The sequence below is a fragment of the Pelobates fuscus genome, chromosome 5 (genome assembly GCF_036172605.1).
Source record: "Pelobates fuscus isolate aPelFus1 chromosome 5, aPelFus1.pri, whole genome shotgun sequence".
In the NCBI taxonomy this organism is placed as follows: Eukaryota; Metazoa; Chordata; class Amphibia; order Anura; family Pelobatidae; genus Pelobates; species Pelobates fuscus.
In genome coordinates this window covers 274,285,539-274,310,257 of record NC_086321.1, presented here as the reverse complement: position 1 = coordinate 274,310,257, position 24,719 = coordinate 274,285,539, and the positions used below count along the sequence as shown (strand labels likewise).

The 24,719-nt window shown below is 40.9% G+C and overlaps 1 protein-coding gene across 1 annotated transcript in view; it reads right to left on the bottom strand.

Moving 5' to 3' along the window:
• Positions 1 to 281: 281 nt before the first annotated feature.
• FBXO10 (F-box protein 10) overlaps positions 282 to 24,719 on the bottom strand; it is a 159,777-nt gene continuing 135,339 nt past the window's right edge. The window contains exons 8-11 of the mRNA XM_063457265.1: positions 17,270 to 17,545; positions 5,826 to 6,136; positions 4,307 to 4,488; positions 282 to 968 (exon numbers count right to left, since the gene is read on the bottom strand). Of these exons, the coding sequence (XP_063313335.1) occupies positions 791 to 968; positions 4,307 to 4,488; positions 5,826 to 6,136; positions 17,270 to 17,545 (947 nt within the window). The 3' untranslated portion in view covers positions 282 to 790. The remainder of the gene's footprint in view (positions 969 to 4,306; positions 4,489 to 5,825; positions 6,137 to 17,269; positions 17,546 to 24,719) is intronic.

Sequence of the window (24,719 nt, the reverse complement as noted above, 5' to 3'; positions counted from 1 at the left end):
CTCCTATTTGAATTTAATTTTAAAATGTTAAGAGCCATTTTGAAGCCCATATGTATCAAGGCAGGATTAAGCAAATCGACAAACCTAGTGCAATCAATAGAAGTATCCTGTTAATTTATAAGGTGGATATCAAATCTTTTGCACTTGCTAGAGTTTTACTTTAATAAATATGGCTCAATGTTCTGACAAAAATGAAAAAGACTAAATTTCTAAGCTGAGAAAATTAAGGAAAACCTTCAGTAAATGGTCTAGCTGATTGAGTTAAATTGCATCAAAATGGCAGCAGAATAAGTTAGAGACTGGTGGAAAGGTGAGTTGACTCATGTTTATGTTTTGTTTTTTTAAAGTTTCTTTTACATTTTGACATTCAATGTGGTTTATGGTTTAGTTTCAGGCAGATATGCTGACTTATGAATTATATAATAAAAAAAAAAAAGAGCTGAGATACATGTTAGGGCGAAAATTATCAAGGGCAAGACTGACATCTGAGTAGCTCCTAGGCACAAAGACCTCCAATGCCATCTCACATCCTAAAAAAAATAAATGCTTTTCGGGCAGGTAACAGAAAAAGTCAGAGTAGGAGACACAAAACAATTCTTAAAAATGTTTTTAAAAAAATGTCCTTTGATCAACGAATATTATAAGCTGTACTCGTTTTGTATGAATAGGTACGCCACATTTTCAGGATTAGACTTCAAGAGTAAAACTCCCGAGATCCCCGGCCTTTGCATTACAGAGATTAAATTGGCATGTAACTCTTTTCCAGTCTGAACAGGAGGGTAAGATTCAGTTACAGGATTGTACAGAAGATACTGCCATTATTGTGACAGCGTCCTTCCACTCTGGCAGCAATTCTGGTTGTCACTGTTGCAACCCTTTGGCTGCTTTGAGTGCTGGATACACCTCTTGTGCATCCTTCAATGTATGGTCTGGCTGGAGGATTCTCTAATTTCCAAGTTGCATCAGACCTGTAAATGTCAAGAAAAAAAAATTCTTAGTAAAATTGGTAATTGTGTGCAAACACTGTTGTTACAAGCTGTGATAACTAAATGATTGCACTTTTTCTGACATGAAGGCTTACCTCATAGACTGAAAGTGACCAGCTGATGCACTCGGTTAATAATTTAGCCCTGTACTACAGAACTTAATTCGAGAGCTAACAGATGCTCCTGCTTATGAGTTTCCAGGTCTCTGACTTGACGTAGTGGTGGCGGGGAGTTGTGGCCAGCAGATCCCAGATAAAATGTCAAACCATTCTAAAACAGTCTGACTACTTACAATGGATGAATACCAAGGCACTTCTGGTACCATATACACTTCAGCGTGCCATAGTGGTTATGGTGCCTCGATGCCTGTAGTGATCCTTTAACCTGCTATGGCATTGCTGAATACATCTCACAAATCCCTGCACAAAAGTGAGTTTTGGGCACAGCTGAGGATTCTGTGATTTATAGTTCAAAAGTCAGCTTTCTCCTGTAGACTCCCAAAAAACCCAAGTAATGACACTACATAAAGCTTCCTTTTTGTAGCACTTAACTATTTTTATTTTGTGATTTGATAAAAAAAAAAAAAAACAACAACAAAAAAAAAACACTCAGCAAAACATACACATAGCACAACACATGGGCGCCTGAAGTGTACCTTTAACAACAACCAAAACTACAGAATGCTCATAATACCAATCTTACAAAAAATGTAACATTTAATGTGAATTCCTTTACCATCTGTATGCAGTCACCTTTGACCATGCATCCAATCATCTTAAAATGGAGATCTATTCACAAAATGATCAACATGCTACATCAAGGCCAAAAGAGAAGAGTTGGACAAATTCATCTTTATTTATCTCCATGACCTATTTGGCCCAATTTAGTAATTGAATATGGCTATTAACAAAAGCTGGGATAGTTCACAAAGTGACCTGGATAATTCACAAAGAAAATTCAAATAAGGCTAAAATGGATCACATTTAAAAAAGGTTTTAGCGTAGCTATTTTCAAGGTCATCCGCCTAATACGAGCAAACCTGCAACATTCCTGGTTTACATTTTACTGAACCACAAAATATCCAAATTATTTCTTTCATTTGGTCTCACTTTAATTACAGCAGCCACTCACGCTATTCATCTCCATTCTAAGTTCCACCAGGCTCATTTACTTCGCTAACTATTATTGCTATAATGATTTCCCCTCAGCCAGTTCCATACTTGTTATCCACATCCTCCGGAATACAGTTATTATTTCTATAGCTATGAGTGTTCCAAAAGGCTGCTTTCATTTCTTTCCTTTTTAATTTATTCAGCTTTTATTGCAAGTTTTGTCAGAATAAAACATGAGAAAGTATTAGAAATAAAGTACAAGGAAGAACCGAAGCAATGGGACCCAGAATACAAATGAAAAATCATGAATAGCTTCCAGGAATGCCTAATCCCCTAAGACTACTTCAAAGCAACATTCTAGCCTTCGATACGTAACGTCCCGTCCCATTTAATCTGTGCACGTTATTACCGACCTTAATGATACTTATACTATTAACCTCAGCTGAAGAGACGAGATGATTGTTGCAATACTGCAGCTTGCTTCCTTACAGAAACACTCCAAGCACCAAAACCACAACAGCATTTTAAGTAGGCAAAATTATTTTAGAATGATTTGACACCTTACCTGAGGATCACCATGTGCTGCCCCACTTCCACTACATCAGTCAGAGAGCTGGAAGATGCTTGTAAACGGAATGTATATGCTGCACGTAAATAGCATGCATGTGATGCATGTATGCAGAATGCGGTAAGGGAGCAAGAGACACACAGAGGGGATGGGGTGGGAGAAAATGGCATACAAAATGGGCTAGTGGGAAGAGACACACAGAGTGACTGGAAAAGGGGATAAAGTGACACCCAAAGGGGCTAAGGGGAAAAAAGAGACAGAGAGGAGCTGAGGAGGGGGAGTAATATACATTTATATGGGTTTAGGGGAGAAAGACACACACAGGGGTTGGAGAAGAGGATAAAGAGACACACTGAGGGACTGTATGGAAAGAGACACACAGAAGGGTTGGGGGAAAGAAAGATACACAGAGGAGCTAGGGGAAAGACACCCATATGGGATGTGGAAGGGGAAAAAGACACACAAAAGGGATAGGGAACAATGACACAAAAAAAGGTTTTGGGGAGAAAGAGACACACAAAAGGGGCTGGGTGAAAGAGACACACAAAAGGGACTTGGAGAGCAAGAGACAGAAAGAAGGGCAGCGGGAAGACAGACACACAAAATGGGCTTGGGGAAAAAGACACACAGAGGGTCTGTAGGTAAAGAGACACACAGAGGAGCTGAGGGAAATGAAAGAGACACTGAGAGGGGCTTGGGGACACACACACCAAGGGACATGGGAGGAAGAAAGACACAGAGAGGATTGAGAAGTGTAAAAAGATACAGAGAGGGGCTGAGGAAGGGGAGAAAGATACACAAATGGGGCTGCGGGAAAAGATATACAGAGGAGCTGGAGAAGGGGAAAAAAGACACACAATGGGACCGGGTCGGAGAGTGACAAAGGGGCTGGGGGGGGGGGGTGAGGGAAGAGACATACAAAGGGGCTGTAAAAGGGGAAAAAGACACACAAAGGGGCTGCGGGAGAGTGACAAATGGAGGGGGAAGTAAGAGATACACAAATGGGGGGGAGTCAAAAACATACACGGTGGTTGTAAGAGACACACAATAGGAGTGTAAGACACACAAAGGGGAAAAATGGGGGATAAGATACACTAAAGCAGGAAAGACAATCAAACAGGGGATAAAAACACAAAAAGGGGGTAAGAAATTAAAAAGGAGAGGCTAAGAAAAACACAAGTGTAGATAATTGCTTGTGGGAGGTGGGGGTGCAAAATGCATCTTCACCTGTGTAGCCCAATATCCTTGCATCGGCCCTGGGCATAGACGGCTGCTTAGGGCCAAGACTCAGCCCAGGCTCTATACACTCATATACAGCCCCTATAAAAAGCACCCACTTACTACATCCCCTATACAAACACTACGGCCATATGTTCATGTATAGTGTATAGTACAACTGCACTTTGTCTATACTGTCCATTTTCATTGCAATTGTAGGAAGCTGTATTGTCAGAAATGCATGCAGTCTTCCATAAACACCCAATGACATTTGAACAATATAGCTATGGCCCTTAGCACAATTTATATACCCATGTGGTGCATTTAATACCCTCTTACTGTCTTGCAGCTAATAAGAATAATAAATAAACATATTCTTAAGGATATTCTATAACAAAAGCTATAAACCAGTAGCTACTTACTTTCGTTTATATGTTAGTAGTTTATTATGTTGTACAATGCAATCTTCATTGTTTAATAATTGCTGCAAAATGTTTTTTCCAGATTTTCCTTGAAAAATAATATTTTCTTGCACAAGTCCTTTGGTCTGATCCAGAAGAGCTATACCATAATCGTTTACTGACTGAATCCTGTTTCTAGTCACCTAAAAGACAGAAGTGATTTTTATGAGCATGGTATAATGAATATTAATATTTGATTTACTTTGGACAGCGTAGGTTAGATTACACACCGAACACATTCTGTTTTATGAGCATGTCTGAAATATACATTTAGAGCTTCTCACTCTTAATTCCAGATTAACATACGAAAGAACATCCTGCAGTTATTTAAAAGTGTACTGCAACTGCAGAGTAACCTGCAAGAAAACAGTGTTTTATGTGACAAAATGAAAGGATCACTATAGGGTCAGGAACACAAACATGCAGTCCTAACCCCAGCCCCACTGCAGAACACTCCACGGCACTGTGGGCACTCAGAGGTCGTCAGTCCACTGGGCCTCCCATCTAAAGACCGTGGACCCCCTGCACCTCCCCAACACCTCTGAAGTCTCTGGAAGTGCATGCTCCTGCATGTCTCTCCTGGCTCCGGCCACACACTTGCGACAGGTGTGCGAAACTAATGACCACCAGTACACCAGAAGTCTTGTACCATCCCGTCCCACAGGACTCCAAGTGCTCAGTGCCACGGACAATGCTCTCTGGGCACCCCTCAAACCCAGAGACTGGGGCCTACAATTCTCCTGTGGTCAGGCCCCCTGGGAGTTCCATCTGCAGGCCAGCCACCCCCAAATGACCAGCTCCTCTGTGTAGGTAAGCATTCCTTCCTGAGCCAATCCTGGAGTAAAGAGGGGGGGGGGGGTTTCAAAGCAGGGAAAGTCCTCATCCGTAACGGTCATCCAGTTTGCGGCCTAGGTATTGACTCATGGGCCGGGATAACCCCCATATCTCTTCAGGTATCAGACGATGCAGTTCCGCGTTTGACAGCCCCAACGTCTATCAGGTTAACAGCCGCCAGTAAGGCGTTTCAGTCTCCAATCAGGCACCAGCCATGCAAGGCTTCAGGGCTGTGGGTACACGTATGACCAGTGTGCCAGCACTGCCGGTAAAATGCAGCAATCGGTCTCAATAGGTTGGTAGGGAGTTCCCTCTTGAGCATCTGACAGTGGCTCGGGTATTGGTGAGCTCTGTGAATGCAATATTAGGTGATTTAGGGGACCTGGAGCCAATGAAGATGGCCACCGCTCAGCTTGTCGGCCTGGCCCCGTCCCCCATGACATTATTTGAAACGTTTATCCAACAATATTAAATCGAGGACCACAAGTAATGGATTTAGTTCTATTCTGTGATTGTTACGGATGAAAACTTGTCCAAATCAATAATCTAAGTATAATACTTTGTATATTTTCAATTACTGCTAAACTGATGTCATACAAACATTTATTATGTAGCAAACTAAAAAAAATCTAATATATTTTCATACCTTCATGTCAGCAGTCAGGATTAGCTGGAGCCCACATCCACGATTTCCTATTATATCATTCTCTATAATGATACCATCACCCTTGGATGTAATGCCATGGCTCCGATTATCATAGATGCCATTACCCCGCAGCTCCACTCGGCATCCTGTCTCCACATGCACACCACTTAGTTTATTGCATGTTATGCTGTTATTTCCAATTCGTGCCAGCTGAGTGCTCTGAAATACTGCCACTCCGCTGTCTTGGTTGGCATGTATAGCATTAGCAATAATGTTAAGAGCTTCATTGCTTTTGATGTACAGTCCAGCAGCTTAATAGGGAAAAGAAAATGAAACAAGATTATAAACTTAGTGTTATTTCCACAATTGATGTATGTAAGGAAATCTTTGGAATTTAATGTTATAATGGATGGGCACTGTTCTTTCGGATTCTAGGAGCAACTTCAAAGCAATGGCCAGCAAATCACTATGAAGAATGGAAAATGAGGGTAATAACGTTTTAATGATGTATTGTTTAAAGAACTTGACCCGATTTTTATTCTGAAACAAATGATGGGTCATCTTTGCTAGTGCTATTGTTTTCTGTTATGCAGACAGCAGCACTGTGAGTTACATGGGAATCACTTATCCTTGCTAAATGTTTAAAACTTACATCAATATTATATATCCCCCAAAAATAAAATCACTGTTCTTGTGCCTGGTTCAGCAGACTATCCACTTTACCAAACAACAGCAATCCAAGGACTACGTAGCCAAATTGTGCAACTTGTATATTGTCAACATTTCAGTCAGACTATGCTAACTTTCTTTAGCATGCCAAATTAGCTTCTTACCACTAGTTGGTGAGAAATGTTTTATGATTGATACATATAATATATATATATATGCTTAGAAGTCAGCCAGGAAACCATGGAGCATATATGTCATGGATCTTTATAACAATTTCTGATTGCCGCTAATTTTAGCAGCTACAGTAGTTTCACCTCTAACCAATAAATCAAGCTGTATATGTGTCTGAGGTATGAAAAATAAAATTTTAATATCTATACAGCTGTATTCATTACTATACTGAACTTGGCTCCTTGGCTCCTTGGCTCCTTGTCAATCATTATTAGAAAATTCTTTGCACATGGGAGGCAGCATAGTAAGAGAAAGACAATCAAAAACAATCTTGCTAATTCACTTAAGTGAGAATTGTTGGGAATTCAAAGTGAATTTGAAATTTACACCAAAATAGCCAGACTGGAAGCTGGCTACCTTGTAGATTTTTTTCTTATTCAACAATTTTTGACTTAAATTTGACATTCACTTTGCATTTCAACAATTCTCACTTTAGCGATAACCCTGGATCTTCTCCTCCAGTGCAATCTGTGCCTTGGCTGCGTCAGGACTGAAATTATGTAAGTTGTTGAATCTATCATATACATTTAACATACAAGGAAGAATCACTTAAAAATAAGTTAACGTGTTATAGGAAATTTCCAATGTAAGTGACTGTCTCCTTAAAGAGTGCTCTGCTATTCACAAATCGAAAAACAGTTGTCAGGATTTTATAGAATACCAGAGCTCAGTGCTTGCATGATACACACACACGCACATACAAACACAAAACATGTATTCATTAAATGCGGATACAAATCATAAATATCGTAGGCGTTCTAGGTGTCTAAAATAATAAGCAGTGCTTTAACAAAGCTGACTATCTTTATGAAAATAGTAGGTTTTCCAATTACTACAGCTGTCATCTATCCTGCAACATGGGAATAAATTGGATATCTGCATTGTTAATAGCTAAAATGTATTTATCTAGGATTATTAAATTTTGTTACGAAAAAAAAGCGTTTGTCTTTCTCTGTTAGAAATTACATCTAGAATGAGTCAGTGAGCAGTGTTGTTTATTACTGAGCAGGCTTATTAGTCTGTCCATGTTTATCTGAAACTTGTTATTATTTCTAGTCTTGTATAAAAGAAGGTGTTGGCACGTATATGTGCGAGGGAAAAGAATAATAACAGTATATAGTGCGTGAAAATAATACAACTGTTAACAAAACAAAAAAAACAATACTCTAGACAAAATTAATATGGCAGCTCACAAAATGAAATAGAAGGCTAAGCAAAACTCATATATATATATATATATATATATATATATACACACACACACACACACACACACACACACACACACACATACATATATGGCTGCACTCATGGTTTTAAAAGTCCAAAGTTAATTGAAAAATGGTTAAAACATCAGCGATCAACGTTTCAGTCCTACTTGGAGGACTTTCTTCAGGATCATAAAAGATACACATACACACACACACACACTTGAAGTTGAGTACATTGTAAATTGTATTCATGATTTCAGCAGTATCATTATAAGGTATGCATGTTTAAATGAAAGCAGCCATTCTGTTCTATTTAAGATATTGGAGAAGAGACAAATCAAAAAGGAAAACCCAAGTATTGCACCCCAATCTGTCAAAGGTGTAAAATTAGAACTGCAGAGAGACGCAAGAAGGTGGGTGTGCCTTGTAAGTAAATTCATCTCCTAAAAGGGATCCTAATGTTTTGGTTATAGAGTAGGACCTGCCAAAATGGGGTATGCAGTAAAACATGTATATATATATACACAAAATGATAGCCATGGAGGGGTTCTTGAGACATCATAGCATATCATAGGACCAAATGTTGAGTGGTTTATATTTCCAGAACCCCAATATGGCATTTTCTTTTAATACACACTTCAACATTATGTACTTTTTTTTTTATTACATGATAGGTTTACTTTAGAGTTAATGTTGGCAAAGATAGTGTAAGGGTTAAAGATTAGTGTGAGGATAGTATAGGAGTTGAAGGGACACTCTAGGCACCAGAACCACTACAGCTTAATGAGGCAAAGAGTCAAACCCTGCAGACTCCGCTGTATAAACACAGCCTTTACTGAGAAAAGGCAGTGTTTATATTGCTACTTGATGCCATTTCCAAGACTGGCTGGGTCATGTGTATTGATGATCTGAGCCCGTGGAGGGGGGGTGGCCTTTGCAAGACTGGCACTCTGAGGGATAGAAAGTAAGTACACCGATTAGCAACAATTTTAAAAACCACCTGCCTAAGATTGTGTAGGTCCACCACGTTCTGACAAAATAGCTCTGATGCATCGAGGCATGGACTCCACAAGACCTCTAGACATGTCCTGTGGTAACTGGCACCAAGACATTAGCAGCAGATCCTTTAAGTCCTGCGAGTTGTGATTTGGATTTCTTGTTGCAGCATATCCCACATATCAATAAGATTGAGGTGAATTTGTAGGCCAAGACAATACCTTGAACTCTTTATGTTCCTCAATCCATTTCTGAACATTTTTTGCAGTGTGGCAGGGTGCATTAGACTGATGAAAGAGGCCACTGCCATGAGGGAACACCATTGCCACAAAGTGGTGTACATGGTCTGCAACCATCTCTAGGTAGATGATACGCCTCAAAGTAACATATAAATGCTAGGACTAAAGGTTTCCCAGCAGAAAATTGCCTAGAGCATAACACTGCTTCTGCTGTGCATTCTGCTGCTATCTCTTCCCGAGGTAAACAATGCACCATCCACCTGATCTAAAAGAAACGTAATTCATCAGACCAGTCACATGTCAACCTTGCAGGCGCATTTGGCGATGGACAGGGGTCATCATGGGCACTCTAACTGGTCTGCGGCTAGGTAGCCCCATATGCAGCAAACTGCAATACACTGTGTGTTCTGACACCTTTCTATCATAGCCAGCATTAAGCTATTCAGTTATTTGAGCTACACTAACTCTTCTGTGTGATCGGACCAGACGGATTAGCCTTCGTTCCCCATTTGCATCAATGAGCATTTTGTGCCAAAGAGATCTTTCCGCTTGCCTATTATTCCTGTTTCCAACAAATTAAATCCATAAATTGGCTGTTCACTTGCTGCCTTCTATATCCCACCCCTTGACAGCTGCCATTGTAATATTATAATAAATGTTATTCACTTCATTTGTCAGTGATTTTAATGTTGTGGCTAATGCAGTATAGATTATGAAACTATTACCTATAGGTGGTGTCTAATAGTTTCACAAGTTGAGATAGCGTTTGCGTATTATTTGCATTAATAGATTGAAGTCCAATAGATTGAAATGCTAGTGTGCACGTGTGGCAAAATGTTGAGCTGTGCCAATCAGATTGAAATATCCAAATTGTACTCAGCAAATTTTATTGCGGACATTTAAACCCTGCAAAGTAAACATTGTTGTTCCTGTTTAACATTGCAGAGTTAAACAGACAGAGACAAGGCACCCAGAACACTTCATTGACATAGTGTCCCTTTACGCAAAAGGGATTGAAATAAATGAATACAATTTATAGTCCAATTATAGAGCTTCACTTTATCCCGATCTTTCAAATACACACTTTGGAAATGCAATATATTGAACCCATTCTATAAAAGCTACAGAAAGAAAGAAAGAAGTCTAGAAACTCACATCTTCTTACAATATAGATATTGGTCTACAGTTTAATTTGTCCTGCGTAAGAATCCATCAGACTGGAAGTGATGTAATAATGGAAGATAAAGAATAGTACACTTGGGCATTGTACAGGCTTAAAGGACCACTATAGTGCCAGGAAAACAAACTCGTTTTCCTGGCACTATAGTATTAATAGGTCCCCCCACCTTCATGGCCCCCCTCCCGCCGGGAGAGGAAGGGGTTAAAATCTTACCTTTCTCCAGCGCCGGGCTACCTCATGCCGCGCGCGCGTTCAGTCAGTCCATAGGAAAGCATTCTGAATGCTTTCCATTGGATGCTGGCGTCTTCTCACCGTGAAAATCACAGTGAGAATCGCGGAAGCGCCTCTAGAGGCTGTCAGTGAGACATCCACTAGAGGCTGGATTAATTCAAATGTAAACATAGCAGTTTCTCTGAAACTGCTATGTTTACAGCAGAAAGGGTTAATCCTAGATGGACCTGGCACCCAGACCACTTCATTGAGCTAAAGTGTTCTGGGTGCCTATAGTGATCCTTTAATTAGATGCATTGTGTGTGCTGATGGAAATGTTGCTTTGTGAGACATAACTGCATTTATTTGCTATACTACATAGTCATTACAGTTATTCCTTGAAAAAGTCACCTTACACGCATGTTTATATACATTTATTGCCCACTTAACTCCCTCTAATACCTGGTTAAACCTTAAGGACATAGGCTTGAAATCTTACAAGGTTAACTCAGCTTTTCATTCTTCCAAGTTCAAGAAAATTACAATTGTTGTCACAGTTCAAATTTGAAAAAATATCCTTCATGGTTAAATAATTTAACTCTTTATCAATTAAAATACTGATGCACACTAATTTCAACTACATATTCTAATTTATGTTATTATACACATACATTTATTACATTTTATATGTTTGAATATTAGGCTGGGATACTAATTAGGCACAAATACTTCTGCATGTTAAACAACAAGGGACCAGCTAAATATAGCAATTTATCTGGAGTTAATCCATTAAATACTCAAAAGAAGAAATATTACATGGATCTTTCTACTGCTGAACTGTCAATAGGGTCCTGTGTTTCCAAGGAAACATGAATGAATATAAGGATGTTCGCAGTGCAGACATCAGGTTTTGTTATACTTACCCAACAGTTTTATGTCCTCCCCCCCTGGCCCCCACCCCTGCGCGGTGGGTGGGGGCCCTAATAAAACAATAGGGGGGGACCTACTGTCCTCCCCCCGGCCCCCACCCCTGAGCGGTGGGTGGGGGCCCTAAATGAAACACCCCCCCAATCAAGGTGACTAGGGGTCCCAAGCCCCTAGTCACCCCCCCACCCAAAACAAACTAATCCCCTACCTATCCCCCTCACCCTAAAAATAGTGAGGGGGGAATAAAATAACTAACCTGTAAAAAAAAAATGAAACTTACCATTTGACGTCTTCTTTTTTCTAAAATCTTCTTTCTTCAGCCCCCAAAAAGGCAAAATAAAAATCCATGATACCCGTCGCACTGAGCGCAAAAAAAAATTAATCCTTGTTCCCCCTTCGAGGGCACGCCGCATCCTGAGCTCCGCAGGGCGGGTCAAGTCTTATAAAGCCTTGCCCCGCCCTGCAATTAGGCTTAGAACACTCTGATTGGTTGGTTTAAGCCAATCAGAGTGCTGTGTGTCATTTTACACAGTGTGTGAAAATGAAAAAGAACTTTCCCACGCTGTGTAAAAGTTCTTTGGAATTTTCCCACGCTGTGTAAAATGACACAAAGCACTGTGATTGGATGGATTTCAAGCCATCCAATCACAGTGCTCTGTGTCATTTTACAAGCGTGGGAAAGTTCTTTGGAATTTTCCCATGCTTGTAAAATGACACAGAGCACTGTGATTGGATGGCTTGCGATCCATCCATTCACAGTGCTCTGTGTCATTTTACACAGCGTGGGAAAGTTCTTTGGAATTTTCCCACGCTGTGTAAAATGACAAAGAGTAATCTGATTGGCTTCAACCCACTAATCAGAGTGTTCTTAGCCTAATTGCAGGGAGGGGCAAGGCTTTATAAGCCTTCCCCCGCCCTGCGGAGCTCAGTCTGCGCGGATCCCTCCATGGGTGAAGATGGATTATGTTTTTTGCGCTCGTTTTTTTTCTTTTTCGTCAGGTTTTTTTTTGCGCTCGGGTTTTTTATTTTATTTTTAGTTCGACGGGTATGATGTTTTTTTATTTGGCCTTTTTTGGGGCTGAAAAATGAAGATTTTAGAAAAAAGAAGACGTTGAATGGTAAGTTTAATTTTACTTTAGAGGTTAGCAATTTTATTCCCCCCACTTTTTTTTTAGGGTGAGGGGGGTAGGTAGGGGCATTTTTATTTGGGTGGGTGACTAGGGGCTTGGGGACCCCTAGTCACCTTGATGGGGGGGGAATTGACTTAGTGCCCCCATCCGCCGCCCAGGGGTGGGGGCGGGGGGGTAGGACAGTAGGTCCCCCCTCCCTTACTACCATTATGGCCCCCACCCGCCGCCCAGGGGTGGAGGACAGTAGGTCCCCCCCCTTTACCACCATTATGGCCCCCAGCCCCTCAGGTCCCCCCCCCATTATCATTATGGCCCCCACCCGCGGCCCAGGGGTGGGGGCCGGGATGGAGGACAGTAGGTCCCCCCCCTCATTACCATTATGGCCCCCACCCGCCGCCCAGGGGTGGGGGCCTGGGGGGGAGGACAGTAGGTCCCCCCCCCTCATTACCATTATGGCCCCCACCCGCGCCTAGGGGTGGGGGCCGGGGGGGGGGAGGACAGTAGGCCCCCCTTATTACCATTTTTTTTTTACAGTGAGCAGCTACAGGCTGCTCACTGTTTAGTGGACATGCCCCTACTCGCGGTATAGCGAGTAGGGGCATTGGGGATATTTTAATCTCCCTTATGCTATTATGGGGGTCATATTGTACCCCCATAGAGTGAGGGGGGGGACCTGAGGGGCTTATGAAGTGGTGGGGAGCACAGCTCCCTGCCGCTTCTGTCTTTACATATTAAAAGGAGGGAGCTGCACGCCGGTAGCTCCCTCCATGTAATAAACCGAACGAGCAAACGAACACTGATATTCGGTTTCAGTGGTTTGTCTTTCCCTGTGGTCCAGTGGGGCTTTAGTCATCTTCCTGCTCTGCTCTATAGAACGCTGTTTAGTGATGCCGGGGCCGGAATTACATTATATTCAGGCTCCCGGCATCACTAGAGGGCGCGCAACAGAGCAGAGTACGGAGGTTACAGCTCCCTCGTGCGCCTGCCTGTTTGGCTCAATCTTCCAGGAGCCTGCACTCATAGGCAGATGACCACCTTGGGGGCTAAATGGACCAGCAAATCCCAGGCGCCAGGACAAAAATCCTAGTAGCCATGGTGACCTGGCGCCTGGAATCTTGAGCCCTGTTTTATACAATGTACTGTATGTTTGTTATTATTATTATTATTATTATTATTATTGCCATTTATATAGCGCCAACAGATTCCGTAGCGCTTTACAATATTTTGAGAGGGGGGATGTAACAATAAATAAGACAATTACAAGAAAACTTACAGGAATAATAGGTTGAAGAGGACCCTGCTCAAATGAGCTTACAGTCTATAGGAGGTGGGGTATTAGAAACATTAGGATAGGAAATATAAAGTAGGAGTGAAGCAGAGCTGGAGGAGAGAGCAAAGCACTATCCCATAGGAGAGCAAGAGACAGGTATGTAAGGGAGAGATTACTCTGGGAGGCCATACGCTTTCCTGAAGAGATGGGTTTTAAGGCCCTTCTTAAATGATTGAAGACTACGGGAGAGTCTGATGGCAGTAGGCAAGTTATTCCATAGGAGAGGAGCCGCCCGTGAGAGGTCCTGCAAGCGTGAGTTGGCCGTACGGGTGCGAGCAGCGGTCAGGAGGTGGTCGCGGGCAGAGCGGAGGGTACGAGGAGGGGCATACCTCTGGTGAAGAGATATAAGAGGGGCTGGAATTGTTCAGTGCTTTAAATGTATGGGTTAGCACTTTGAATTGACTCCTATAGGATACAGGGAGCCAATGTAAGGACTGGCAGAGGGGCGAGGTGTGAGAGGACCGACTGGATAGGAAAATCAGTCTAGCTGCAGCATTCATTACAGACTGTAGCGGGGCAGTACGGCTTTTGGGGAAACCAATCAGGAGAGGGTTACAGTAATCCATGCGGGAAATTACTAGAGCATGGACAAGCTCCTTGGTAGCATCTTGCGTAAGAAAGGGGCGGATGCGGGCTATGTTTTTGAGTTGGAACCTACAGGACTTGGCAACAAACTGGATGTGAGACTCAAAGGTGAGACCAGAGTCAAGTATGACGCCAAGACAGCGCGCTTGTTGTGATGGACTTATGTGGATATCACTGACTTGAAGGGAGAGTGAGAGAGGAGGATCAGTATTAGGAGGAGGAAAGACAAGGAGTTCAGTTTTAGAGAGGTTAAGTTTGAGAAAGCGTGACGACATCCAGTCAGAGATGGAAGAGAGGCAAGCAGTGACACGTTGCAGGACGGCCGGGGAGAGGTCCGGTGAGGAGAGGTATATCTGAGTGTCATCAGCGTACAGGTGGTAGTTGAATCCAAAATAGGCAATAAGTTTTCCAAGAGAGGCAGTATAAAGAGAAAATAGAAGGGGACCAAGGACAGAGCCTTGGGGAACTCCAACCGAGACAGGGCGAGGGGAGGAGGTATCCTTGGAAAAGGAGACACTAAATGAGCGTTGGGAGAGATAGGAGGAAAACCAAGAGATTGGAGGACAGAGTCACAGAGACCGAGTGATTGAAGAGTTTGAAGGAGGAGAGCATGATCAACTGTGTCAAAGGCAGCAGAGAGGTCAAGGAGAATTAATATGGAGTAGTGACCTTTGGATTTAGCAGAGATTAGGTCATTAGTCACTTTGATAAGAGCGGTCTCAGTAGAGTGGAGAGGGCGGAAGCCAGACTGAAGAGGGTCAAGGAGAGAGTTGGAATTAAGGAAGTGAGACACACGGGTAAAGACAAGTCTTTCCAAAAGCTTTGATGAGTAAGGGAGCAGGGATATGGGACAATAGTTAGAGGGGGAGGACGGGTCAAGAGATAGTTTTTTCAGGATAGGTATTACAGTGGCATGTTTAAGGTCAGCAGAAACAGTGCCAGAAGAGAGAGAGCAGTTAAAGATGTGTGTTAGGATAGGCACAAGACAAGGGGAGAGAGATCTGATGAGGTGAGATGGGACAGGATCAAGTGGGCAAGTGGTGGGGCGAGAGGAATGGAGAAGTGCAGCCACCTCTTGTTCAGTAGCTGGGGAGAAAGTCTGAAGGGTAGGGAAAGCATGATTTATGTGTGGATGAGAAAGAGAACGGCAAGGAGGGGAGAATTGTTTCCTTAGCTGTTCAATCTTGTCAGTAAAGTAATATGCAAAGCTATCAGCTGTAAGGTTAGTTTGGGGGGTGGCCACAGCAGGGCGGAGAAGGGAATTAAAAGTGTCAAAGAGACGTCTGGGATTGCGGGAGCATGAACTAATGAGAGAGGAAAAGTAGGACTGTTTGGCGAGGGCAAGGGCTGCGCTGTACGAAAGCAACATGAATCTATAATGAAGATAGTCTGCCTGGGTGCGGGACATCCTCCAGGAGCGTTCAGCACAGCGGGAGCAACTCTGCAGATAGCGTGTTGATTTATTATGCCAAGGTTGGGGTCGTGTTCTCCTCGTGGTGCATGTTTGGAGTGGAGCTGCAGTGTTCAAGGCAGATGTGAGGGTAGTGTTATATGTGGAGATGGCCAGTGAGGGACAGGAGAGGGAAGGGATGGATAGCAGTTGTGAATCAATGTCAGCCGACAGCTGCTGGAGGTCAATAGAGTTAAGGTTCCTCCTGAGCTGAGGGGGGTTAGGCTGAGGTTGTTGGGTGAGGGGGTAATTGAGAGCAAACGATAAGAGGTGGTGATCAGAGAGAGGAAATGGAGTATTGCAGATATTAGATAATGTACATGAATAGGAGAAAATAAGGTCGAGGGTATTGCCAGCTACATGAGTGGGAGAATTAGCCCACTGCAATAGTCCAAGGGAGGAAGTAATTGAAAGTAGTTTAGAGGCTGCTGGGGTTAAAGGTGGGTTAATGGGAATATTGAAGTCTCCAAGAATTAGGGATGCAATGTTGGAAGAGAGGAAGTAGGGTAGCCAGGCAGCAAAGTGGTCAAGGAAGAGGAGAGGGGAACTAGGGGGACGATAGATGACGGCAATGTTAGCAGAGAAGGGTTTGAAAAGGCGAATTGAATGAATTTCGAATGATGGGAAAGAGAGGGAAGGGGGGGTGGGCAGGTTATACTGATGTAACTGTGTATGTACATTTATGCAAGCAAAAGAAGAAAAAATAAATTTTACAAAAATTTACGTTTGAAAAAAAATATATATATATTACAATCATATTACTCATCTGCTAATCATATAAGATTGAATACATTTCTCAATACTCTGAGTGATCCATTGTCCTTTGAACGAATATATAAACTCCTCAGCCAGTAATTCAGAAGGATCTGTCCTTTTTGGGTGCAGCCCATGATGTAATTGTATCACTGGACCACCTCCTTTACGCACCCTCCCACTTCTCATGACGCTAATGTTGGGGGTATGCAGTGCTGCATGATCTGGAGCTTCAGCACCAATCAACTGCATTCACAATAGGCCAGGCATTTAAAGCGTGTTTTAGGTACATTTATTCTACCCATTCAGGGTGCTATGATACCCTAACACCATCTTTGAGCGTCTGGTCTATTGTGCATGCAGATGATTGTTGTTTGAAAGCACCAAATAATGTATTTTCTCTCCATCAGGCTGGGATTCAACCTCTGGATGTTTTTTGGTTTTGGAACAAGCACAAAAGCCAGACATTAGTAGGAAAATTCAAAAATAAAACAAAAGAAGAAACAATATCCCACGGCTCCTTGTTTTCTCACCTCCATTGTGGTTGACGCTGTTGGATTCAATAAGTGCTACATTGATAGGTCTTCTTGAGGAGAACCGATCATCCTCACTATCCAGATCATTTTCCCAGTTTGCTGCTTCTCCTTCATCATTGAAGTTTTCATTTCCAGCTTGGTTTGCGAGGTAGTCGCTGGCATCATCTTTGCGGCAGAATACTGCCACCCCATAAATGCTGTTATGCCCAATCTGGTTGCTGGTAATGTGGGGTAGACTGGAGGACATTATCCATATACCACATCCCTTGTTACCTATAAAAAGTACAAATGTTTTAACGTTTATTTCATTACATATTATTATTATCATGTATGTAGCACCAACATAATCATAATCCGCAGAGCATTACAATTATAGAAAGGTGGTTTTAGGGGTGAAGGTCCTGCTCAATCAAGTTTATAATCTATGAGGATCAGGGGTAGGTGGATATTATTATTATTATGGCCAACAGATTCCGTAGCGCTTTACAATATTATAACGTATAATATGTATAACGTTAGGTGTCTTGTCCTGGTCTCCCAGCTGTAATGCAGCAAAGTCACCACTACTGTAAACAGCCAATACCAATATAGGTGTAAGTAAGGTAAGCTTTAAGCTCTTTTTTTGTTATGAGTCAAAGAAATATAGTAAGCAAGACAGTCACAGATATCTGTATTTTTTTAATTTGCTGATATGAGTCTATTGACATATGTTTTACATTACTTTTTTGTTTAGTATGAACAAAATTAAAAGAAAAAGGAAAAAGAGAAACATATAAACTTAACTTTTAATCAAAAGTGAACTATATATGCACTCTTTTGTGCAACAATTCAATCTGGAGTGCCCAATTTGACATCATAAACCTATGAAGATGGAGGGGGTCAGGAAGCAGTCTGTAAATTTGAAATTGGATTTAATTTAGGATTAAGTAGAACGGTCTAGTGAATTAATGTAAGGTTACCAGGTAAGAAAGAATTTATCAAAATGCTTGCATTTATTGAGGATATTTTTGTGTGGGGTAATGGTAGTGGAGGAGGGGATGGCTTGATCCAATAGTGTAATATTCTTTTTTTTTTATATAATTTCTTTATTTATAGTTTTTCAATATTTGGTTTAGCAGAGGTAGGGGTTACACAAAGTGTAATATTCTTTTATGTGCCACAGCCAAGATTATATGGGACAACTTGGAAATATGTCTTGACTCCTCCCCTGTTACCACCAGTGTTGCCAGTAATGAAAAGGTACAAAATGGCCTCCCTATTAGTAGCATTATGTAAATTTAGACTTGTCTCCAGAATGCCTCTATCCCCACACATCCCTAAAAACAGTGAAAGAGCTCTGTCTGTCCCACATTTTAAACAACTTTTGTTCTTGAGGGGAGCAATATGCCTGATGTGCAATCTTCAACTGCATTTCCTGGTGGGAACTGATGGTAGTAGTTTTAGCAGCATGACAGTTGTTGCTATGAGTACCCCATGAGTTTATGTTGGGAATTGTTTTATCCACCATGATAAGCCCGATTGCGTGGCCGCATGGTCCAGGTTAGGCCTAATTTGAGAATAAAATTAGCTAATTGAGCAACATGAAGTAGTGGGTTGCATGAGTAGGTGATCTATGATCCCAAAGAATAGTGTTTATCAAGCTACATATCTGTATGCATGTGAAGAAGTGAATAACAAGGTCAGTAAACTTATGTTTAATTCGCTGAAACATGAGCATTGATTTATTTTGTTCATCCAGAAAATTATATACATGGGTTTGGCCTGCGGTTTCCCCAAGAAAAATATGGATGCTGTGCTTCCAAATTCTGAAAGCGCAGGTTACATAAGAAGGGTATACATTTAGTGTATTGCCACTGCAGTCCTAACAGCTGTCTTGCCAATTTCTACTGTTGAATGATGCTAATAAAGGATTATATCAAGGTTGAGATGTAAAGAAGAGCTGGTAAAGGATTCTCTCATCTGGGCATGAATGTAGTATGGGTAAGGTTTGTAGGGGATAAAGAAGTTTAGGTGTAATAAATAATTTTAAGACGATAGGTCTTCCTGAAAGAGTGAAAAACATTTAGCTTTTTCTGTGACTTTTTCCAGTTGATTGGAATAATTATTTTATGTATATTTCTTGGGTTGAAGGCTTGCAACATTAATATACGTCTATATTAATGAAAAGTACTAATACGCAATCTGACTTACGGTCTATTCTTAGTTACTGATACATAATAAAACAACACAGGATGTTACATGATCATAGATGTTCAACAGCAGATGGTAATTGCTGGACTTCTGAAGGAAGAGTTACATCGTTACATAGCTGTACAGGAAGAAGAGCCGAGAGAGAGAGAGATCTTGTGTCCCTTTGTTCAGTTACTATGTAGATGTGTCCATACTGACGTCAGACTATAACTCTAGCCAAATAAGGACAAGACCTCCAATTCACATTCCAGAGTTCTCAGACAAAGAAAGCCTTGTGACTTATTGATACCATCTGTTACTTATGTCAATCCAGACATCCATACCTAATCAATAGAAACATAGGATATGTAATATTCTACAGAGAGACAAAGGTAGATGATCTCTCACTTCAGCTATTAGTAGCGCCATATTAATGCAATATATAGTAGACATTTATGGTGATAAGTACCCCTAAATATTAAACAATTGAACTTGTCCATGATACGGTGGTGGTGGTGTCTTTAGTTTTGGGCCTGGGCCTAGTCTTAGTGATGTTGACTTGGACCAATTCATTTGAAAGTATGTTATTGAGCCATACCAGTTATATAGAGTGATTGTATTAGGGAGAGATGTTACAGGGTCTGAGAGATAAAGTAAAAGATCATCTGTAAAACCTGTAAGATTAACAGTGCATGAGTCTAGTTTAATTATTTTTATAGCGTCAGAACATTAGATATCAAATGAGTGGCTCTAGACCTAATTATAAAAGATCGGTGATAACCGACAGCCTTGTTTCACCTCTCTCATAGTCATAGAATCTTTTGTGTTTCGGCCGCTAATGTTAATTCTTGTAGATTGCCGAGTGTATAAGTCTCTCATGAGATTAAAGAACAGTATTAAAAAGAAAAATCTATATATTATAATTCTGAAAAGCTGAAGACAAGATACTTGATCAAACACTCTCCAAACTGAGTAAAACAACTTTTTTTTTTAACATAAGAATACAAATCATATACGGAGGCAAAAAAAAATGCTTTTCTAATTCCTTGGACAGACTGTCTGCCTCTTCTGAATCCCAGTTATAATAGGTGTTAAATATAGGGTAGGAACTGCTGAAGTCTATTGGACAATATTTTAGAAAGATGTTTGAAGTCATTATTTAGTAGCGTAATAGGCCTGTCGGAAGTTGGGAGAGCTGAGTCTTTATCTGGTTTTAGAACTAAAATTATTCTAGAAGGTGTAAGGGGTTTTACAGGCAATTTGTCTACGGTGGTCCATTGTTGAGAAAAAAACAACCAAACCAGGAAACAAATTATTTACATGAATTTAGCTTGTCTTCCCCTTGTTCAATTGAAAAATGAGCGCAGTGACTCATTCTTATATTGTTGTAAGTAACAAACTAACAAAATAAAATCAGCTTACACTATCGTTAGACTCTGAGTGTCACAGGGGTTCCTCATTGAGGATGTGGCAAAGGCTGTGATGCTTTATTGAATGATCCAACCAGTGGGATTACTGAAATTGCATTCTAACCATGTTTTGGGTTAAGAGATCATATTGGGAAAATCAAACACATAGTTGTAGATATGAGAATGCAAAAAGATGGAGAGTAAGCCAATCCATAGGAAAATAAAAAATTGCACAGGAGCAGGACCACCACCACAGTAAATGACTTTACTTTGGAAAATGCACATGCTGAAATTGGTAAGCTTCAAAAGGTTATTCTGTGATTGAAGATGACGTACTACAATTTTTTATTCCTTATTGTTCATTTTGAACTTTTATGCTGTTGAAATAAATGAAATCTGAAATAAATATTTGGTTTGCAGCTTATCTGTTTTTGTTAATATGTACCCAATAGACTACAAAAAACAGCTATATATTAAGCACAGGCTACTCCTACGCCCCTTAAGTGAAACTAAAATAGTACATATATTGTAACTTTTAAAATGCACCTCGAGATAAGAACATAATGATCTCTGGTTTTGGATTGCAAGGAAACACTCTAACTTGGAAGTAGTGGTCAGTTTCTCAAGTCCAGGGGTTCCCAATTAATTTTTTCTATGGAATCCTTTGACATAGTGTACATCAACATCGTGGGGTCCAGTGGGGCTGCTGAGCGGCTGGCGTGCGGTCCCTGGGTTCCAGTGGGGCTGCTGAGCGGCTGGCGTGCAGTCCCTGGGGTCCAGTTGGGCTGCTGAGCGGCTGGCGTGCAGGCGGCAAAGGGAGCATTGACCTCCCTGCTCAGCTTCCTCGCGCACCTCTTAGTGATGCCGGAGTCGGAGTGACGTTATATTCCGGCTCCAGCATTACTGCTGTGCGCGTGAGGGAACTGAGCAGGGAGATCACTGCTCACTGCTCCCTCGCCGCCCAAGGCCATTTTTTTTACTTTTGGCGGAACACCAATTGGGAAACGCTACTCTAGTCTAAAAATTTTGTAGAAGGAGGTGCACCCACCTCCATGGAGACTATATAGGCTCATCATAGACTGTCAGCATGGGTGACCCATATACTGCAAATATCCCGGGGTGCCAGCCCAAGCCTTGAAAGCATTGAGACCACTGGTCACCAGCCCAAACATAAACCCTCATAGTACTGGGCTGACAAAGACTTCACTCAATTACTATCTGTTGCCTCACTGCTGCAGAACTCTCCAATATACTTCCTCTGCTTTTAATTATAAGACAAGACAAAGAGTACAGTGACAATATTGGACACAACCTAGCCTGGGGAACAATCGCCCTCAGCCACCCTCCACTGGTAGTGGTCATTATGCTTTGAAAGTCCCTTTAATCAGTGTCTGGTGCGTATCTCGCTGACAGACATGCAAAGTACTAGTGAGCATGGTATAAGGATAGTAAGTCACAGAAACAATAATATTCTTTTAATCTCTCGCTTGTTTATAAATCCCCCATGTGATACCGCAGAAATAAAAAAATCTTCACTGTGTATTCACAGTTGGCTTATTGCAAGATACAAGCCCAGGGGAAGTTACAAACAAAACAAGCTAAAATTAATCATCCATTTTCTACTTCTAATGAACCTCACGAGAAACACAGCATGGTAAAAGGCTTCCTCAATTCCTAATGTAAACAAGTATTCAAAGACTAATCTACAAAAGCACCAACCAATTTTTAGACACAATTTAAAATTAGACATTTTACTTGTTAACATTCATTTTTAAAATTTTTATTTTATTTTTAACAAAGGCTGTATATAAATCTAGATTTTACAAAAATTGTGTCAATAGCCGTCTGTATAGTTACAACTGTACAAAATCAAAGAAGGCATATTTGTTAGCTCAACACAACTTACATGCCTATGAATTAATCCCCAGGTAAATCGGTAATTAAAAAAAAAAGAAAAAAAAAAGACCATAAATCTATTATTAGATTTAAATATAATGGCCATACCTTACTCTTCCCTCTCAAGCACCACTAACCGTAAATGGTACTTCGGATACACCTCTATAAGCTATCTCAGATTATCTCAGATGGAACTGAAAAGTATAAGAGTCTGCTCAAATCAACTCACCAGTAGCAAAATGCATACAGTTTTGAAAAATATATATGGGTCACATGCACTGATCAGCCACAACATAAAAACTACCTGCCTAATATTGTGTAGGTCCCATTCATGCTACCAAAACAGCTTTGATGCTCAATTGGATTGAGAAACACCTTCAACTTTTTTTCATGATCCTGAAACCATTCATAAACAATTTTTGCATTGTGACATGGTGCACTATCCTGCTGAAAGAGGCCACTGCCATCAGGGAACACCATTGCCATGATGGGATGTACTTGGTCTACTGCAATCTCTAGGTAAGTGGTAAGTACCACAGTGACACTTGTTCCATGGTACAGTTCTGACGCTCATGTCCCCATTGAAAGTGCCAGGGGTCATCATGAGCACTCTGCAGCTACGCAGCATTATATACAGAAAACTGTGATGTACTGTGTGTTCTGACAACTTTTGAATATGGTCACATGTGATCGGACCAGGTAGGCCCTCATGTGCATCTATGGGCCTTGGGCTCCCATGGCCCTAATACCAGTTTACCGGTTGCTTTCTTCTGTCCTACTTTTGATAGGTACTAACCACTGCATACCGGGAAGACCCCACAAGACTTGCCATTTTGGAGATCCTCTGGCCCAGTCGTCTAGCCATCATCACTATTTGGCCCTAATCAAAGTCATTTAGATCTTATTCTAGTTCATTTTTTCTTCTTTCAACAAATGAAATTCAAGAAGTTAACATTCACTTGCCGCCTTACAGATGCCAATGTAATAATATAATAAATGTTATACACTTCAACTGTCAGCAGTTTTAATATTGTGGCTGATGTAGTATAGATCTAATATTTACAGAATAAGTTGAGATAGTGTTTGTGTATTATTTGTATTACTAGCTTGAAGTTTAGATAAATATGCAACTTGAAATATATACTTGAGTCTGGTAGTGTTTTTCCTGAGATCCCCACTTATCACATCTAAGGAACAGCATTCTAATCACAAATTCCAGAGTTAATCACACAACTCATCCATGCTCACTAACAGTTCAGGATTAAAGCTAGTTCTGTTACAAAAAGAAGATTAATAGAAAATGGTAGACATGTGCAATTCGTTTAGTTCAGAATGTACATTCGGACAAATTTCGTGCAATTTGGACATTCGGATTCTTATGAATGTCCAAAGTTCTAATTGCTGAAGGGCCGAACTGAAGTGCCGAATTGCCTAAGTGCTTCGGATTTCTGAAAAATGGCAAAACAAATGGTTAGGGTTCGAATTGCCGCCGAACCGCATCAAATGCCATTGGCCTGAATTGCCAAAGCAGATCATTTTTTTTTATTTACCCGAATTTCCGAACCAAACTTTTTGCCCATGCACATCCCTAGAAAATGGTCCACTGGTTTGAGAAGCATTGACTACACGACATATATTTTTTCTGATGTTTTGTTTAATCTAAAAATACAAATTCCAATCACCATATATTTTTGATATTTACTCTAAACAATAGACAACATAATTTATATTTTTGAAACTGATCTGTACAGGGTTTCTGATGATTATGTGAAAGCTCCTTATTCTATAAGTATTCTGAAATCTACGTGCAGGAAGCTTACTTTTACAATGTTGTCAATAATATGTTGAACTTGATTGCCTATGCGAAAATGAAGAATTTAAAAAAATATATATTAATCACGATAGCTTTTTCTTAGTATTTCTAACTTGATGTTATTTGTTCGAGCGTGGTAGCTAAATTCATAGCAATTATT